Source organism: Passer domesticus, chromosome 1, assembly GCF_036417665.1.
Source record: "Passer domesticus isolate bPasDom1 chromosome 1, bPasDom1.hap1, whole genome shotgun sequence".
Taxonomy (NCBI): domain Eukaryota; kingdom Metazoa; phylum Chordata; class Aves; order Passeriformes; family Passeridae; genus Passer; species Passer domesticus.
In genome coordinates, this window is record NC_087474.1 from 52,592,077 (window position 1) to 52,613,336 (window position 21,260).

General features: G+C 37.1%; 1 protein-coding gene across 6 annotated transcripts in view; it reads right to left on the reverse strand.

Annotated features, from left to right (window-relative positions):
* The window catches only part of SUGCT (succinyl-CoA:glutarate-CoA transferase), a 314,975-nt gene that overhangs the window by 46,740 nt on the left and 246,975 nt on the right, over window positions 1-21,260 (reverse strand). For all 6 annotated transcript variants that reach the window (XM_064420220.1, XM_064420256.1, XM_064420246.1 and 3 more), the window contains one exon: window positions 8,989-9,052. In XM_064420220.1, coding sequence (XP_064276290.1) covers window positions 8,989-9,052 — 64 coding nt within the window. The remainder of the gene's footprint in view (window positions 1-8,988; window positions 9,053-21,260) is intronic.

Below are 21,260 nucleotides of genomic sequence, written 5' to 3' on the forward strand. Positions count from 1 at the left end.
TCATAAACTACAAGGAAAAATAGCATCAAATGTCACAATATATGACTATTATAATTAGGAAAAAATAATGGTTAATTGTGAGATCTATTATCTCAATCTTTTGCATGAAGAAGGGAGAGACTTGCCCAGAGTCAGTCAGGAAGTTTGCAATGCGCTCTATACAACTGCAGTTTTTCCTGTATATATACAGTACACAGACTGCAATAAAAAAGACAGTTACACAACTGTAACTGCACTATACTTACACAAAGGACCTGAAAAGATCTGGGTAATTTACCCTACATAGTTTGTCAAAAAGTTATCTAGATAAAATTTTGGTCATCTAAGTACGTTCATGGTAAAAAAAGTATTTAAACCTCATGAAAGACTCACAAAAAAAGTAGTTTCTGTATTAAACTGAAGATATAGGGTTTTTAACAATTAAAATAATCAGGCATTTAAAGACAGATGCAGATATTTGCCAAATTTTCCATCTCTTGAGGATTTCTGAAAACAACAAACTGTAGTCAAACATACATGAAAGAGTTAAATTGATGACATTCTATGGTCAATGTGATAAAAAGGCAAAGCACATGACCTAACAGCCAGTGCTAACCACAAAATTGTTCAGTCTAGGTTCACAGAAAACAGGTTAAGTCCAACCAAGTTGATGGCAAGGCAGGGCTTGGGTTAAGATGATATGAAGGAAACACAAATGAAGATTAGTCTATTCAGCATCCTAGGGATTAAGTAAAATTTTCTAGATGTTTAAAACATATTCTTACATTTAATGAAACCAACCCTTTTTTAACTGATGGTAGATTCCTTTTCTTATCCAATAATTATTAAAGATCATAAAGATATATGAAAAATTTATGGGTGTTGAAGTAATTTGGCTGTTTTACAACTCCCAAGGCATGCAGACATATCTTTATAATCACACACCCTGAACTGTGTGAGCACCTGGCTGTGCTTGTTACAGAGTGAGGGTTAGGAAACTACTTTCTAAGTTATTGTTATTTATGAAGAAAGAAGTGGGAAACATGTTCAAACAGAAAAAAAAAAAAAAAAAAAAAAAAAGAAAACACCAAACAAACACATCATTTTAGACAAAGTTGAATTTTAGGACAATGACATTGGTGGAAAATTCATTAACTTTTTTGGCTATTCAGTCAATACTTCACCTTTCACCCCCTCCCTCCCCCCACCATGTGACAGCAATGAGTTACTCTTTAGTTAACACTCCATCAGAATTATGTCCAGTTTAAAGAAAATCCTAGTATAGCTTAGAACACATGGAGGAAAATGTAAAGAAAATATTGTCTGGTAACTAGAAGTATAATTACACATCACATCAACATTTATTACCTCAACCACAGCTTTACTTGACTTACTATGTACAAAGCAGAAAAATATCCCCCATTGTCCCTTGAAAAAATTTCATTTTTCCTCCCTATATAGCAGTGCCAGATCCTGGAAAAAAATACACGATAAAAGAAAAACAACTTTGATTGACAGATCCTAAAGACTGACAAAGAAAACCTAGGGTCTGATGAGAGAAGAGTCTGGCTCAGAGGCCTTGAACAGCAGTTCTGGAGAGCCATTGCTTGAGTCAGTGACTGACATTGCTGGTCAGTACTGGTCCCAGTCAGTACTGCTACCCAGTTACTCTGAGACAGATGGGAACTGTGGATGGACAGATGTCCCACTATTTCTTAATTCTCTCCAACAACAGAAGTCCTAGAACTATGTAAGAAATAGTTGCTTTTTCTTCCTAAAAAGAACTTTAAAAGTATTAACTGTGGCACTAAGACCATTCCTAAAGGTATAAGAACTTTTAAAATATGTGGTAGAGAAATACTATGGAAACATATGACAGAGGAGCAAAAATATTAAAAGGTTTGTTACTAATGTTTTACTGTAAAATTATTCTTAAAAGATTACAAATTAAAGCATCATTCATTAAAAAGATGCACTAGCCTTTCTACATAATCCTGAAGCCAATAATGTATTCTTTGTCATTCCCACCATTTCTTTTCTGCTTTTGCAATCAATATGGATATACTGTTTATATATTTATTAATTTTTTTAAAGTATTTTGAGGATAGCTAGGTGAGTTGTCATACATTATTTGTGTAAGTTCCTGTAATGGTCATGGTAATGCTGGTGAAGCTGTTTGTCTCCAATGTACCATAAACAGTGAAGTGAAATTAAAATTTTTCAATCAATATTGGTTATGCACATGCATGCACACACACAGACAGGCACACACATATGAAAAAAACACCTGATGAGAAGCAGACAGGATCAGAATTTCAAGTAAAGGATGTTGAAAAAAATAGTTGAGATTTTTTATGTTGTTGTTGTTATATTGAAGGATCTCCTAGCTGCAGGAAATAATGGATTGGAGTACAGACTTCCTTAATTTCCTGCAAACTTCCTCCATGTGGAAGTCACTTTTCTCTGCTTTATAGACCTACTGAAGCTTCCTCTACTACACTTACAGTAAATGGTCAAAAAAACCCAGCATGTATCACTAGCAACCATATTTTCTCCCTGTATTGAAATGCTCCGATCAAATACATAGACACACCACTGTATCCTTAACTATAACTAGTCTTCCACATACATGAAGAAAATAGGTATAAATACATACATAACAAATAGAAATAAATATTTAAAATAACAAACTGAGTTTTCCCAAGAAATTCCTTCCCTGAGGAGTCAAAGTAGTTTTCAATTATTAACCAAGATCCAAAAAACTGCAAACAATTAGTTTGGTAAGACATAGAGTGATTTGTCCAAGGTTAAGGAAGAAATCTGTGGCACAATAGGGAAGTCCTATTAGATTTCTTGCCTCTTTGTCTTATTCTTTAAAACCATTCTTCTAAGAGATTAATAGCAATTAGTCTCCATGGAACCATGACACCATTTAATGAATCACACAAAACAGGAAAAGCCTACCTCTAAAAAATTCTTTCCTGTTTCAGTAGCATATTTGTAATGCACAGTGACAGGAGAAGACCAGAAAAAGGGACATTTCTCCTGAGTGGGTTGATTAATTAACATAAGATGCCTGAATTCAGTCCAAGAAATCTAAGTTGAGGAGGAATCTTGTACTGTTTTTCCTAACTGAGCTTGGAATAGTCCCCCAAAAACTTTATCTCAAGAGCACAGGAGGAAATTATGAGGATAGGTATGAAATTAGCCTTTCTGAGCAATAAAGTAATCCTTGATGCACATCATGGGCCAAAGGAGAGGCACTGTGTTTATCAGCTCAGGAAATGGGGATGAGAAGAACATACAACATAAATATTATCAAAACTAAGAATATTTGTTTTGTCTGGAAGAGGTGATTTAGACACTTCAACAGTTATATTGCTTCCTGTTTGATCAGAGATGATTCAGAAGACTAGGTTATATCCAAATCCCCAGTTTGCTAAGGCTTAGAAGGGGTCAGAAATGAAATTTAGTTCACAAAGGTTCCTACTAGTTAATAAATTCTAAAAAGGTTAGTTTGTTAGGGACAGCTGAAAACATAGTGGTTTTCTCATTAAGATAATAACATTACCAACACTGTTTTGACTTTAAAAAAACAACCAGCAGCCTTTAAAAGTCAACATTAGAGACTAGATAATGAAGAAGCAGTGAGTATTATTATTAAATCGTATAAGGGGACTGTAAATGAAAAGGTTTGAGAAAAACTGTATTGCATCCATTCGTTTTTTTCTATGTAATCAGTATGGGTTGGGAGCACCCCTTGTGTTCCATATTCAGAATACTCAGTGGCTTCCAGAAATCCACATACTTCCACTCTTTGTAAAATCCAGTACTCATTGGCAAAGTAGTTCAAGACTAACCCAGATGTGAAAATTTCTCGAAATTTTGTCCCTTCACTTACCTGTAGTGTCTCTGTGCCACCCAGTATCATCTGCAATCTGGCACTGTATAAAACATTATTTTTTTGTCCCTGAGAGTTCTTTGTGTGCTCTACATTTCTCATTTGAATAAAGTGTGTAATTTCTCCTTCAGTTCTCTGTGGAAAGGGCTAAGCATAATAGAGCTGAGGAAGAGATATTAATGTTAGTCACAGAAAAATGACATAATCCGAGTTGGAAAGGACTTCAGGAGGACTCCACTCTTACTTGGATCAGGTCAGAGTTGTGTCCTTGGTCAGATCAGGTTGGCCCTGGCTTTACCTAGATGTTCCTTGAAAATGAGAACAGAGCATGCAGACCTCTCTGGGCAACCTGCTCCACTGCCTGACTGTTGTCATGATAAAAAAGATTTTCATTATACACAGGCTGAATCTCTCTTTTCCATCATCCTTCCACCATGTGCTGCTATGAAGAACCCAGCTCCTCACATGGATAATCTTCCTGTAGGTACTGAAGGGCTTCTGACTGAAGGTGCCCCTGAGGCTGCCTTTTCCCCTGGCTCTACCTTTCCAGCTGAGGTGCTCCAGCTCCTGATCATCTTTGGAGCACTGCCCTGAACTAAAGATGATTAAGTTGCCTTCAGATACAGAAATAGAAAAGATTCATCAGTTCAGCCCTATAATCAGATGAACCAGTTCTGGTAAGAATGAATCAAGCAGGGCTCTCTCACAGTGTTGCACATTCTACATAACAAGTATATATAGTGTATATAACATTCTATACGACAAGTGTATAGCATGAATGTACGGAATTATATAGGTGAAACGTTATCCTAATGAAACCACTAACTACCACAGAACCACATTTTTCTTCAGAATGTTCTCACAATCTTTTATAGAGTCACTCTTAGATACAATGAACTCTCTTTTTCACATTTGTTCTTTAATCAGAGATACCTTGATACTAGTAACAGCAATGTGATCTATTTGTAGATAGACATTTTTCATGAATACTTGAAACAAGATGCAAGGTCTCTTTCTTTCCTACTATAAAGATACATTCTGAAAAGAAAAATTACTAGAAAAATGTTCTTTGTAGTACAACTTTTCCCACCACCCTATAATGCACTTATGTCATGGTTTGACCAGGAAGTGAGTTTCTGGGAAAGTTGTGGTCAAACCAATCAGTGGCCAGAATTGAAATTGGCACCTGGTGTGGCCACTGGGGACCTAGATACGCCTCTGAGAACACACAGGAGTTAAAAGCAGAGGATTCCCAGAGAACTTCCTTTTCTGATCCAGTGGTGAGTGGAGTCTGACCTCTCCCCTGCCCAGCTGCGTCTGGGTGGGGGAGGCCATGCGGCCTGAGGGGAGGGAGGCCGGAGCCCTGAAAGGTGCAGGGGTGGAGGAGACCTGGGATGTTTGGGCAGCCCCCTGCCCCCGGGAGAGAGTGATAGAGACTGTGCTGGCTTGAAATTTGCTATCTTGTGCTGGCACCATGGCCAGGAGAAGAAGGGGGGGCAAGGTGCCCAGCCGCGGGCAGACCGCGGCTGAGGTTTTAATCCCATTGGTGCTGAAACAATGGAAGCTGTAAAAAAACATTGATCCTCCCCAGCTAAGAATTGAGAGGAGACGGAGGATGGGCAAATGAGACCAAGGCTTGAGTGGGTGAAGAAATGCCAGCAGATGAGAAGCGCCCTAGATAGAGGAGATGATTGGAGTGGCCTTTTGGGCTGAACTTTTCTCTTACATGGCCACAGGATGAAACCAATTTCTTCCTGTATTGTAGAGACTGCACCTTAGGGGAGGTGGTTGGCCAGGAGCCAGGAGTGACAAAGCTATTGTGAGAAGAAGTAGAGGGAACTGATGAGGAGGGTGTGGTGGAGCTCTCTGTCTTCAGCAGAGAAGGATCTCTGTTCATGAGGCCCCTCGGCTGCAGGGGGTGAAATATGGGGGGGACAGGTGTCCCAAATGGTGAGAGGCTGCCACTTCTTGGAACTGGGCGAGGCATTCTTAAAAGGACCTAAGAAGCAGTTTGGATCCATGGCCAGTGGTGAGAATACTGGACATGGAAGGAAGATGGTCACCACGGCAGATTCTCTCTGGGCGGCTGCCACGTGTGACATGGAAGCACAGGAGGTTCCAACTGTGTTTCCTGGGAAGCCCATGGTGCAAGAGGGAGACTCCTCTCTCCTGATGAACTGGGGGCAGGTTGTGTGAAGGGTGGTAGTGGACTGAGAATTGAGTGTTAGAGGGGATTGAGTGTTAGAGGGGTGGTAGGAGGAGGAGTGTTTTGGAGGTGTTCCATTGTGGATTGTTGTGTGTCTTTTGGTTTTTTTTAATTTTTTTTCCATTTTGTCTCTATGTTGTAGATTAATAAAGTGTTGGTTTTTGTTTTTTTTTTTTTCCCCTCCATTTCCAAGTTGGAGCCTGCTTTGTTCTGTTTCCAGGTCCAATCTCACATTAACCATTTTGGAAATATACCTTTCATGGGGGCACTGGCATTGTGCCAGGGTCAAACCATGACAACTTATCAGCACACAGTATACTTTAGGCTGGGAATCACAAAAAATGGCAAGGGGAAAAAGTGAGGAAAAAAGCAAATTCAATAACTATATCAAAAGATATTTAAGCAAAGGAGGAGTATTAATTACCAAGTCCAACATTAAAAATGTAGCCAACACTAATGTCAATGGTAAAATCAATTTCAAGCTGCAAGATCTCCAAAGGAGGATTCATACACAGATTTGAATTGACTCTCAAACTGGAGACATGCCTGGAGAAGGACTATTGCAAATCAATATGCTAGACACAGAGGCCACCTGTGATACTTGGAGCTGAAATCTGCCAGCATGGCCCACTTAATTAGTGCCTTTCACTGCACTCACAACTTTATTTGGCAGCAAAAGTCAGACCTCTGTCAAGAGCCTCAAGTGTGATGTCCAATTCAATTACTACAGGACACATTAAAATCTGGCTTATACGGTTAAGAAATAACAGCAACCTATTTTTATTTTGGGATTAGAATCTCCCCAGTCCCTTAAAAGAAAAACATTTTCAGCCTATTCAGTTTCAACATTCACGTTAATAACCTGATTTTCCTTAATAAGACAGAAACTGAGAGCTTAGTAAACTTGTTCTCTACCAAATACAAGATATTAAAATTTAACCACATTAAAAAAAACCAAACCAAAACCTTCCATTTCTTAACTGTCATTGAGAAGAAATTATCTACTGTAGGTTTTCTTTGCACACTCTTCCCTGTACTCTTCAAATATATCATTAAGTAGAACAAATCCAGGGCACTTATATTACCTATCACCAACAGAAGCCAAATTCACTTTCATTTTTGGACAGTGTAATGCACTGTCTTTACAGTGATATCAATAGGTCCATTCTGCTCACACTGAATAAGTGTTCTTCCCCCTTTCCTCCCCTGTGTATCCCCTCCTTATTCTCCCATGCCAGGAAAGGAAGGAATTCTACTTTTCCTGCTCAAATATCCAATAATCATTTCAGCCATCTGTTTCAATACAAAAAACTCTTCATAGAAGTCCATCTAAAAGGCAAACCATTAGAGACTAAGATGATTTATTTTAGTTTAGTGTAGTGTCACTAGTTTAATAAAATAAAAAAATTACTAAGGATTTGGGAAGTACTATGGCTTACCTATGTAAAAACTCACTCTCTTGCCAATACATTCTATCGCCGCTGACAGACATTAGAACATTCCTTTCATCTCTTTCCTCTTCTTGCAGTTTAAGCTATCCCCTTAAGGAGTATTTGCTTTCTCTAAGATCGATTATAAATTGTATGCAACATGAAAACCTTGCACACTTCCTCTACCATCTGTAAGGCTTTTATTTCTACTTCTTAAAAAAGAATTAACTCAAAAACCTTTTATTTGTCTTTTCATTTTGGGTAAATAAACTAGGATTACTTTTCTGTAAGAGAATTCTTTAAAAAAGGATTGCTATTTCCAGATATGTGTATCTAAATTAGAGAAGCATCTTTCAATGCAATCAACCAAACATTCAAATCTAGTGAGACCAAATGTGGAATGCAAACCGTGGTAAAGAGTAAATATGGAGCATACACATCGACACACACAAACACCCCCTCTATTCATTAAGAAAATATGATCCAATACAGGTTTGCTTTCTTTCAAATAATTCTTTCTGCATCCCAGTGTGATTCCAGGATGTGAAAATTAAGATAAATTTTATGGGTCAAATTCTTCTTAATGCTACATATTCTCAAGTCAACTGAAATTGACAACTGGATGCACTGTCAGAGGGTGGAACTGGCACAGAAAATCACAATGTAAGGAGAAGTTCTGAAAACTAGACATGACATAGTGCTTTCAACGAAGGAGGAGACAATTCTCAATGTGGCCTGAGAGAAGGAAAAGCAGAGAGAAGCAGAAAATTTGACACAATAGCTAACAGATTATCAGATAAGGATCAATTATCAAAACCAAGCCAACTGCAAGATGTTCATAATGGGTGTGGTTGAATCTAACTCCATTACATAACTAAGTCTAATGGAAGCAAAGCTACACCAGTTCCTGGTCCATTTAGAGCTGTAAAGAGGAGAGACTAGTTTATAACTTTTGTATATACTTCTGTATTTTTGGAAGCACAAAATAGCTATTTAAGACTTCATTATGGCAGCTTCATTAAGTTTTCACTAGAAATTTTCTTCCTCTTTTGTCTTGTTTTTTTTTTGTTTTTGTTTTTTTGGTTTTTTTTTTCCTTTTAAACTGAAATGTCCCTAAAAGAAGCCTAGGTAACTTGCAAAATCAAATTAAATCAAAAACAGATTCATGTATTCATGTAGATTATTTAGCAGTAACATTTCTAGCAGTGTGAGTTCACAAATATTATCAAATTGATATTCATGTTATGACAACTGACTGATGAAAACCAGAAGCTATTCTGACATACGTTTTAAGCCATTTTTCTGCTACTGGATGACTATTCCATCAATGGAATGACTATCCGACAAATGTCAGCCTGGTTAAACTTTTATTCAAGTGAAATGTGAAGATGCGTCATGTCCTCAGCTGAGTTCCAGAACTACTCAGGATGTCATGCAGCATTTAATTCAGCAAAAAGGATTAAACATCTAACCTGGAACAGCTATCTTCCCAGCTGTTGGATGATTCATTTCCATCACAAGTCCATTGTGCAGTACCTAGGAAAACAAAACAAAACAAAACATGTATGTAATATAAAATACAATCAGTTCCTAAACTCAAGAGGAAAAAAAGAGATAAACATTATCATGTTCTTTCACAGACTCTCTGAAAATACAAGGAGCTACAACACAAGCAGTCTACTTAATGTGAAGGAAAAAAGCTTTGATGTTTGACATTCTTTTTATTCATGCAGCTAAATAAATGCTTCGCTAAGACTGGACATGTCTAATATATCTTTAAGCTCTTAGAGTCATCATCAAAGATAAGAAACTGAGCTGCAAGCATGTTACACTTTCAACCACCAACAGACAGCTGGTACCAACACAGAATGACTATTAAAACCTTCACACCCTTTCATATTAAGCTTCAATACGTACTAAAGGCCTATACATAAACTATGTTATCTTGTTTGTTTTTGCACTGTTAGTTTTGAGCTTGTGATGGATCATACTGTGAAATGCTGTCTTAACAGCTTTTACAAACATTTTGGAAAGACTAAATAATTTTGATGTTTTTTCTGTTCTTTTGAGTGGGTGTGCCATGCTTCAGGCTCTGTATATCTATATGGGATGATTATTCATCTCAATTTTCAGATCTTTTTTATTAACTTTAGCCAGAAAACAATGTGTGATACCAAAATTGTCAAGTAACAGAGAAAAATATAATAGCAAACTCACTGCTCTTGTTTCTATAGTTCTGCACCAAAAGCCACTAAACAATATTTATAATTTCTTTACTTATTATTCTTCCATCCTTGTAATACCGTTACCTTAATTATATAATCAGAATTATTAAAAAAAATAGGCACCCACTAGGCAAATACTTTCATATCCAATGTAACAAGTCTAGAATGTCTTGCCAAATGTATCATCTATAGGAAATTAAACATGGGAAAAGCCTTTTAAGTTATCATCTACCTATTCACCTTATACCATGAACAACACAGCAACCTTGACTATTAATGACAACTCTTGGTCTAATAAATCTTTAAAATTTCAAGTTAAGACAATACTATATGAATACACAGGAAAATCACAGTTCATTGGAATTTCCCTATTCTGAACTGCTGCTTTCTTCTAGGCCAGTGTCTTACAGACTGTCTCCTTCACAATTCTACATAAGAATTCTACATAAGAATTTTCTTATGTGATCTGCACCTTGTTCTGCATTTTTATTACTAGAAATTTTTCTCCTGATACATAATCTAAGTGTCTGTCTATTAAACATCTTTATTCTTGTCTTTTCCCAAAATGAACACAGAAAACAAATCACTATCATCTTTATAACATTCTTTTATGTACTGGAAGATTGTAATCATATCCTTCCTCAGTCTGTTCTTTTCTAGACTAAACAAAACTAATTCCTTTAACCATTCTTTCCAGGTCAAATTTTGTGAACCCTTTATCTGTGTAGAATAGCATGCTTAAAAAATTCCCATTCCTGAACAGGTGGTGTCAAAAGGTCAGGTCAGCTTTCTCTTAGCTTGTGAGATGAACTTTTTTAGTTGACATTTAAAAATCCAGATATTTCCAATAATAGATGTTGGTGGAACAATGTCTCTTAACTGGTCTAATTGCTTGGAGGTATACCAAATCATTAGTTCTATTTCTTTTTCAGAAGGTTAAAGGCAGTTTTGGTGGACATTTAAGTGAGACATCCAGAATTATTTTTCCAAATGACAGGATTAGAAAATATAATTGCTTTTTAAAACTTATATTTAGAATCTTTCCAGTAATGCCCTTAATCAAACAGTACTGAAAGTTTTGCCTCCTTTCTCCATAACTTATATACATGAGCCTGCTTTATGTATTTAATTGATTATCTGGGACCTGAATGCAAGAAAACACACTCATTTGAACATGAAATCCACAGCACGCTGAGGTGAATAAGCAGTTCTTTAGATGGCAAGTTAAAGCATGTACATAAAAGTGGATCCAGTTGTTTAAAGAAAAGCATACAAATCATCTAGCAGCTACTCAAGACTCCACAAAAATAATGCTTTTCTCTGTTCTGAGTCTCTAAATTATTCTCTTAAGACAGACCTAATTTCTTTTAAAATACTCTTTTTGTTATACTTAAATTCCAGATCCCTTTTCTTCATAGAATGAACTACAAAAACCCTGAATTGTCTTTGAGGATCACCACTACTCCTTTTAAAAGAATTACTTAAGATGCAGTCAACCTTCCTTATTATTTTCATTATTAGTACAGTGTTGAATTTCCCATTCAGATATATTTTTTACTCAAAAACAGTGAAATTTCTATTAATCTTATTTTCTACAGTGATTAGGCATATAGTGATACACCCAGTTCCAACTTTTCTTTTGAAGAAAGTAATCATCAATAAATGACTGGTCAAGAACTATTGATGTTTTTCCCTACACAAGCAACACTGTTTAAAATAACTGTGTATTTTCCCATTCCATGCATCGCACTATTAGGACTCTCAAAAACAAATTGAAAAAAAAAATGTCACCAACTTCTCATGTGTATTCTTAAAAAACATGGAGGATTACTGCATTCTAGTCTTGGGAGAATGCAACGTTCACATCCTCGTCCATCAAGGACAAGGAAAACCAGAGGAAAATGTAAGAGACACAACTTTCTTCTCCATTGTCTTGCATAGCTGAAATATTTCTGATGTGGTAGAGCCCTCTACTGTGTCTGTATTCACCTGAATTCATAATAAGGAATTGATGAAGCAAGAGAATCATGTAAAAAAATGATGGCAATCAATAGATCTTTTTTTTTTTTCCATATGGGTTATTTTGCAGGGTAGAAATACTATATGGTCTATTACCACATGGGAATTTCTGAATAAAATAATGTTTGGGTGGCATTTTACAGTGAGATCACTGTAAAGAAGTCAGAAGCACAGTCTTCAGTCTTTCAACGAAAACTGTTTAATATGTACCAGGAACAGTGTGACCAGCAGCACTAGGGAAATTATTCTTCCCCTGTACTCAGCATGGTGAGGCTGCACCTTGAGTTCTGCATCCAGTTCTGGGCCCCTCAGTTTAGGAAGGACATTGAGGTACTGGAATGAAAAGGGCAACAAGGCTGATAAAGGATCTGGAGCATAAGCCCTGTGAGGAGCAGCTGAGGGAGCTGGGGTTGTCAGTCCTAGGGATAAGACCTATAACTACCTGAAAAGAGGCTGCAGTCAGGTAAGGGTTGGCCTCTTCTCCCAGGCAGCCAGTGACAGGAGAAGAGGGCAGTCTCAAGCTGCTCCAGGGGAGATTTAGGCTGGACATTAGGATTTCTTCTTTAGCATTTCTTCAAAGAAAGGATGATCAGATATTGACATGGACTGCCCAGGGAGGCGGTGGAGCCACTGCCCCTGGAGGTGTTTAAGGAAAGACTGACTCTGATATAGTTGACGTTATGGTCTTCAGACTTATGATCTCAGACATCTTTTTCAACCTAACTGATTGATTCTGTGACACCATTTTATTTTATTCCAAATATAGACATCACTTCAACTCTGATGATGCATGTAACTAACCACCCATGACAACACGGTTTCTCTTAAAACTGCCAGCAAAGTTTCAAGTCTACCTATTTCAATTCTACCTAAGGTAAGCTTGTAAATCCCCATTAAAGGAGATACTAGAATCAGAAACATATCAAACCTTGTAGCTCCACCTCCCTCCTTCCCCGATTCAAATTTTAAGAGTTCTCTTTAATGTGGAGCTATGCACTCAAAATATGCATTTGTACAGGTACTACTACTCCTTCACAGATTCATCTAGAGTTTAGTGAAAAGGATTCTAAGGGCCTGAAAGGAAATTATGTAACCAACTTCTCCATATTTCTGTAGCCACAAGATAGCTGGCTGTTGGTAAATGAAATTACCACTCATGCCTCCAAACCACAAAAAAGTAATAATAGTTTTCCCTGTACATGCTGAACATAGACCAATGGCCATAATCACCCCCTGAAAAAGTAACAGCACATGTTGTGAAGAAAATGCCATACTGGAATTGCATCCCACATACTGAAAGTACCCCTTTCCAAATAAATATATGTCAAGTCATTTGAAATTTGGAAAGGATATATCCCCATCTGATGCCTGGCCCTGCTTGATCTTGTATTCCTAGAATGTTGTTGCAGAGCAGAATGGTTTGCATGTCAGTGTGTTTCCCTTCCACTTATTTTCCAAAGCAGAAATTCCAATATATTCAAGTTCTGTTGCAAAGTTTGTCCTTCATCACTAATAACTTCACTGTTCTTCTTTCCAAACACAGTTTCTAATATGCAAGGCGCACTTAGAGAAGGTATTAGCTCTTTACTTTATATATCTAAGTTTTGCATTAATGAATCACATCTCCACTTTACTTATCCCTCATATTTGAAGTTTTTTACCATTTCATGAGACAGAACATAATTTAAAGAAAAGTTGCTTTCTTAACAAATTTTTGAATTAATAAAATCTGGCTTTGTTGTTTCTGATTGCCTATTAATTTACCTCTTTTCTCCCATTGCCTTATTCTGACACAGTGAACACTGTGAGTATGTTATAGTCTCTAAGGTCCCTAGCACCATGTCTGTGGTACTATATGAATACACACAGGAAAATCACAGTTCATTGGAATGTCCCTATTCTCTACTGTTGCTTTCTTCTAGGCTAGTGTGTTACAGACTGTCTCCTTCATCAGACTTGTTGGGTTTTTTGTGCATGTGAGGTGATGGCTTTGGCAAAGTTCTTATGTCACAGCTTTATAGCTATTTGCTACTATAAGCTATAGGCAAAATTACTTTTTATTTACATCCCTCAGGATGGCATTTTGAGGCCTGATGCATACATCTTTATGCTGATCCATGTCACATTACTCAAATACTACATGCTTTTCTGCTGCATCTCTTGTTCTACTACAGAACACCTAGCCTAGAGTCCCTCTTGGTTATCAGAATTTAATTTCCTTACTTTTTTATCTTTTGTCTAATGAGTTTTTACATCCTCTAGCCTAACAGTGGTTCTACAAACTAGCTATTGGCTCTTTAATATTGAATTTAGGTTTTACAGTAGCCATGCCTTTAATCAAAAATGGTGCATTCTGATACAGGAGTTAAGAGTTTCTTTCTGCTGTGTCACTTATGTCAAGAACTTCCATTGCATATTCTAGAACTAAACGTTTCAAAAGGCAATCACTGAGAGTGGTAAGAAATTGCTTCCTTTACACTCTATCCCAATGTGACCTTTGACCAGCTGAAGAAAGTTGCATTCACCCATCATTACTACTTCATTAGCTTAGAGGATTCTTTTTTCTCCTCCAACATTTTGGACTCAATATCCGTTTCCTGAGTAGAAGGCTCAACAGTATAGCCCTAATATAGCTCCCCAACTCTATGACCTAATCTGTCCATCCTGTTCAGTTTGTAGCAGATATTACACTTTCCTATTGATTTTTGTCATTCCAATGTTCTTCAGTAATGGCTACGATGTCAAGATCCTTCTCTTTGCCAAGAATTTCAAGTGACATTTTTTATTCTTACTCAGCTCATGTTGGTATAGAGATATGTATAGGTTTTGTGTACATTTGGGGAAGTAGAGAGTTGGCCAGCTCATTTTTATTTAACTCTAAAATTTGACACTGTATTACCTTTCCAGAATTTCTCCTTTCCATTTTCCTGCACATTTAATTCTTGTCCTGTACACTTTTTGTATGACTGACATCACTAACAGATGTTTTTAAGTGGTGTGAGCCATCAAATATCAGCTTTTTCTCAACTCCTGCATGAGACCACACTCATTAATTTTCTGCAGCAGCAATCTATTCTTACTACTGTTCTACACAAGTCCTTCCACTGAGGTTCTCCTCTGCAAAGCTCTGTGTAAGTATCCCAGTGGAGATCCTATCTGTCATCCATTAACAGAAATATCAAAAATCTGAAATTATGAAACCTGCACATTAGACTAAAATTATACCTCAGTTCAGAAGGGAGCATAATGGTGAAATAGGATAAGTTTCCAGGATTATTTTAATGGTTCATAATACTGGAACAGAATATACCCCCCACAGTGAGCTCTTCTCAGGCACCCTATGAAAGTCTGTACTTCACAGACTCACCTTCTTCCGCCCTGAGAGTCTACTCAGCAAACTGTTTCTGTGGCCAATATGAACAGACAGTTACCATTTTTAGTAATTCAGTTTCCTAAACCATATTTCAAATTAATAATCAAAGTAAGGTATGAACATGGTATTGAGAATAGTTTCATATTAATGTTTTGCTTCCCCTAGCACCTCTTCCTATAAAATTAAAATTTTAAAAGTCCTTAGTGCTAAATTAGCCACAGTATAATGCACAAAAGATATATTAAACAATACAAAAAGTGTTAAACAATGGAAACCTTTTCTGACAGAGCAGAAACACCTTTGCCACTGTCTAATCATCAACACATACTTATTTTTCAGAAAAATTACTAAATTTAATTTATACCTCACCATCTAAGTAAATATGAGACAGCTGCTGAATAAGTCTATATAAATCTTCTATGTTTTCATCAGATATATTGAAAAGTAATGAGAATAAAATAAGGTACTTTTATTCTAATAGCAGACTGTATTACAGTAAAGAATCAGGTTTTTAACTCTTGTGGAGAAGGAAGTATTCCCAAGGGGTTTATTAGCATGTGATACGTTTAATATTTGTAACAAATAGCAAGGAGATTAAGAGAATAAAGGTTTATAACTTGGGCCAAAATACAGAGGCATGGATACAAGCCTGTATTTAGTCACATAAATTCTGTGATTTTCAAGGCTGCAGACCTAACCCTGACTTCAAGGGGCTGTCTAGGTGCTTAAAAATCATCAAGAATAGTTCCCTGACAACTTCTTGCACCATCAGTCTAGAGACGTGGCAGAGGAAACAATATGTCCTTATTTGTAAAATATACATGTATTTTTCAGATGTTCTTTTTCCCTGAGAACTGATGTGATTGTAAAACCATACTTTTGGTGGGTTTGAATTCATTTACTCTGTAAAGTCACAGAAATATTTTAGCAGAGATGGTTGGCTGTACTGCTATTTGAATATAAGACCTGGCTCATGCTGGTAGGAAGATGGGGTGTGGCTATATTCAAAGCACTAGCTCTGCGATCAAAGGGTCTGTCTCCAGCTGCAGCATAGCTTTCCTAACACTGATAAATTTCTGATCACCTGGTGCTACAGAAATAGATTGATTTTATTATTGCAACAGTCTGAAATACTGACTGTTTTTTTCTTTGTGTCAATCAGAATTGCCAGTAATTTTCTGCTAGCAATGGTATTAAAAATTATGGGCTTTTGATAATATTTTTACCACTTTGGATTATTACAAATACTATATTCAGCCTTTAAATGTTATGTTTATAGTTTCTTTTAAGAAAAAAGCATGGAAAAACCTAATTACAATTAATTTTTAAAGATGCAAGTGAATGTAAAAATTAAGAAGAGTATCCCAGACTATATATAAATTATATCATAGATGATATAATTTTGGTGTCCAGAATGTCACATGAAAGGTTTTATTTTATTTTATTTTATTTCTTTGTTATTTACGTCTTATATCAAACAGCAGCAAAATAAGTTTCCAGATTTTCTTTTGTGGAAATTGACTTGTTAATAAAATGCAAGTGTATTTCCTAACTTATTACACTGATAATAAGCTAGGATTCCCACCTCTTCAAGCACTGTTTGCCATAAGTCGGAGACTGGTGGGGTAAAAATACCAACAAACTTCCCACTGCCATTGTTTCCATAACAACTCTGTAGACGTTTGTTACATTCATCAGGGATCATATACAGACCTGACTATGGAGCTGGAGATTATGAAGAGAAAATTCTGATAGGGTTTTGGATAACTGACATTTTTCAGAAGCCACTTTTTGCCATGTGGTATTGAAATAAGTCACATCCAGATGCAACTCTGAAATGAAAAATCAACTCTGATTGAAAAATGACTGAGGTATTTGTCCACCATGTAAGACAATTGTTATTTCAAAATAAAAAAACCTCAAAAATTCACAAATTTAATATCAGGCTAATAGTGAGCATAGGAACCATTAAACAACAGCATTGCAACATTATGCTAAAATATCACTTGATTTCTGATGGTCCTTGGGAGTCCCACTTGTTTGGCCAAATACAATGTACATAATCAGTATATATTTTCTGACCTTGCACACCACAGTGAGTTCCCAAGAGCCTTCTTTTAAGTACTCCATCCATCTTTCACCTGCCATGTAAGTGTTATGGTTTATTTATACATCATTGTTTCATTAGTGCTGGTCTGTCTGCTCAGAGTACTTAACCTTTCCCAGGACTGCAAAACTTGCTCATCCTCAGAGGAATGCCACTTAACAGTGGCACCTGCTTAGTATTGTAAAGGACATCCAGATGAGACCATCTCCCTGCACACCCTGTCTACTGCAGGCAGAGATTTACCACACCTCTCATAAGTGGTTTATTCCTTCATAATCTTGCACTGACTTTCATAGCCCTTTAGAAAAGGAACTGTGACTGTGGTTTAAAACACAGCATTTTAAATTAAGTCAAAGGAATTCTGTATAGCAACATGTGCAGACAACCCTGGTAAACTGTATGTATGCTGTTGAGTGTTGCTAGATGTCCTGGGCAGTCAAAGGAACTTTCATCAACAGAAACTCTGGCACATGGCAATTTTTCCTGATTTATACTCTGCCTCGTTAACATTAGCCTTTGTAACAAACCCACTTAAGATAGAGAACGCCTAACCATGCCTACACCACAGAACTGGGATTCAAGAATGCTAGGTGCAAGATGTATATGGAGAAGGCGAAGAGTAAATTCTGACTTTGTATCAACATCTTCAACTCCCTTCCAGCAGTTTAGTACTTGACTACTGCCATCCACTTTTCCATCATTAGCACTTAGTTATTAATTTTATTACCCAACCATAAAATTTCTCTCCAAGATGCAGTAAAGCAAAAAGAAACTAAAGCCAGGAAGGTATTTCAGGGCTATGAATGTTTAAAACAAAAGAGGTGATTTCTTTCAGAAACAATCATCATTAAAAAATAAAACAAAGCATGGTTTTGAAAATACTACATTTAACAGTTATTTCATCATGGATGTGCATTTGATGCTCTGTAAGAATTTAAAGTAAGAACCAATTGCTATGTGAAAACCAGATATGCAACTGTGAGCAAAAATACAACACTAGTTTTTTTAATATGATGCTTCCAATGAACTTTGCTATAAATGTTGCTAGAGAAGTTGAGACACCAAGATGGGAATGGAAAAAGGAAAATATAAAGGACAGATTTTTCCAATTAAAATCTTACACAAATTTTCACAAAGACAGACACCATATAGTTCGCCAGAGTGTCTTAGGAATGAGTTTTTATCCCATACTCATTTTCGGTTTTGTTTTGTGTCTGGGATGGTCACTGCCCACTCCCAACCCTGGCTCCGGGAGTTTTGTGACGGGCAAGAGCCAGCTGTGAAAACTGGAGCGGGGACAAAGGGCGGTTGCTTCCTTCCAGTGAGGTGAGTCCTCTCCACAGCCACACGGTGGGATCTCTCTGATGAGAGATACTTGCTGCCATGTGGATTTTTGCCCGTTTTTTGGGGTTTTTTTCCTTCAGCACTGTGACAGGTGCTTACTGGCTAGTTTCTCTGCTGCTTGGGAGACCAGTGCCAGTGCTGCTGTGCTGGGACCTGTGAGCACCCCATTGCCCACCAGCAATTGCCCCCTCTGCACAGCCCAAGCCCAGGACCAGCCATCCCTGCTGAGCTACCCAGAGGAGCTAATCCCTGCTCAGCCCTGCTGTTCTCTGCTGCTGCTTCAGGGCTTCTTGCTACACTGAAACCCAACAAACCAGGCACCCTGCAGCTTCTGGCAGGGCACAGAATTTTCTGCCACACTTTGTCAAACCGGATGTCCCCGCCTCTGCCATTCCAGCTTGCTGCTCCTGAGGTTTTCTGCTGCAGCTCATTCCAATTTTGCAGTATCTGTGTTTTATGCCAACCAGAAAACAAAGTAGCAAACAAAGAATGTGGATCAGAAGTCTCAAAAATTGACTTACAATAAAGGGAAGATCAAAGGAGGTGACTACTTCTGTGGTAAATAAGAGCCATACAACCAGTAAGAATAGAATAGAATAGAATAGAATAGAATAGAATAGAATAGAATAGAATAGAATAGAATAGAATAGAATAGAATAGAATAGAATAGAATAGAATAGCTGGAAGAGACCTACGGTGATCATCATGTCCCACTGCCTGAGCTTTTCAGGGTTGACCCAAGTTAAAGCATGGTTAAAGCATCAACCACCTCTCCTGGAAGCCTATTCCAGGTTTGGGCCACCCTCTGGGCCATGAAATGTTTCTTCATATCAAGCCCAAATCTTCCCTACAGGGAAGAACTTTGAGCCATTCCCCATGTCCTGGCACTGAGAGACTGAGAAGAGCTCAGCACCTCCCTCTCCCCTTCCTCAGGAAACTGTAAGGAGCAGTGAGGTCATCCCTCAACTTCCTCCTCTCCAAACCAGACAAACCCAGTACCCTCAGCAGCTCCTCAGAGAACATCCCTAGAAGCAACAGTGCCCTTCTTTTGATGTATTAGAGTCACATAAGAAATATTTAAACATTTTAAAATATTATTAAAATATTTAAACAGTAGTAACAGTAATTGGAGATAAGGAACAAGCTAGGGAGAAGCACTGATATGTAAAACTACAACATTTAAATAGGAAAAATTGTTTTCATTTGCTGCTAAGATCTACCTGTCCTTTTTAGATGGACAGATATTTTAAGGCTAAAACTAAGTAAAACCACAGAAAATGCACTACATAAAACAACCTTGTCTTATCACAACACAGAAGTATTTTTAAGTGCTGTGATCCACCTCTAGAATCTAGGTTCTGAGATCATGTAAAAGCCCAATATCATATCATTTCCCTTGAGGACCCAATCATGTCAGAGACCTACAGTAGGTTCATTCCCATAAAACTTGTAACATAATTTCTTCATAAAAATATATAAACTGGATTCCCTTAGACAGACTTTTCTTTTTTCTATTGAAAAAATAATCTGTATACCTGAAAACATTTTCTCATTCATTCAATACCACCATTTAGTTTAGATAAACAGAAGAAAAAAATTATTTCAAACATGATCCTTTACCTCGATTGTATACATGAAGAATATTCTTTTGGAAAAACTAAAAGTTCTGGGCTTTTTTTCATGCATTCCTTAGTCTCCTGAATACAGCTGCCAGTATTCAACAAAAAGCTGCTTTTTGAATGATGTCATTGTTGACCTGACTCAGCCCATCCTCCAATTACAGAAACCCAGAAATTACCAAAACACAGTTGCCACATAAAATTAATTGACAGTTACTACTGATATGGACTGCAATGGAATATGTAACCTGGTGAACTAACAAAGACAGCCAAAGGATTTCTCATTAAAAAAATGAACTTATATAAAATGAACTTTATATTGTGGGATTTCTTCTCTGCCATGCATATACAGGACAACTTTGGAAATGAACCATATGACTCATATTCACTTCACTTACCATTAAACACTTGACTGAGGATTGCTAGATGGTAAACACATTTCCCTCATACAAGCAACAGAGAAAGGCACATCCAGAGGGTGATTACGGCTCTGATAATTGACTACAATTATAATTACTATAATTATGACATTACTCTGCTAATGATGGAGTGATCTTACAATTAGAATGTAACTACCTCAAAAATCTCACATAAATGCTTGGTTTAGTACTGAGATGTATCCAGGACTGTGTTCATCAATTCCTCATCTGCAAAATGTGGAAAATAATATTTCCACCATTTTTCAGAAGAATAAAAGGCACATGGGACACTGAAAGATACAGAAAGGATACTGTGTTGGGCTGGTTTCAGTTCACTAGACATTAGTGATCTGCCTTTTGATTTACAGCAGCAGAGGTGAGACAGGCCGCCAAAATGAATTTTCACTATATAATAAAATTCTCAGTGTTTTGGGGATTCACTGGTACTGCTTCCATGTATCCATTGACACAGATGTTCCTTATCAGTTGTTTCCTTTTTTATATATAATAGAATATTTACGGGCTTAGAGTCAATACTCTGTGGGTTGAAGGAAAAAGCAGTAATGCATTCAGAAAATGTGCCCTGAATAAGTGGTAAGTGTCTTATGTGTTAAAGAGCAGTTCAGATGTGTGCACCA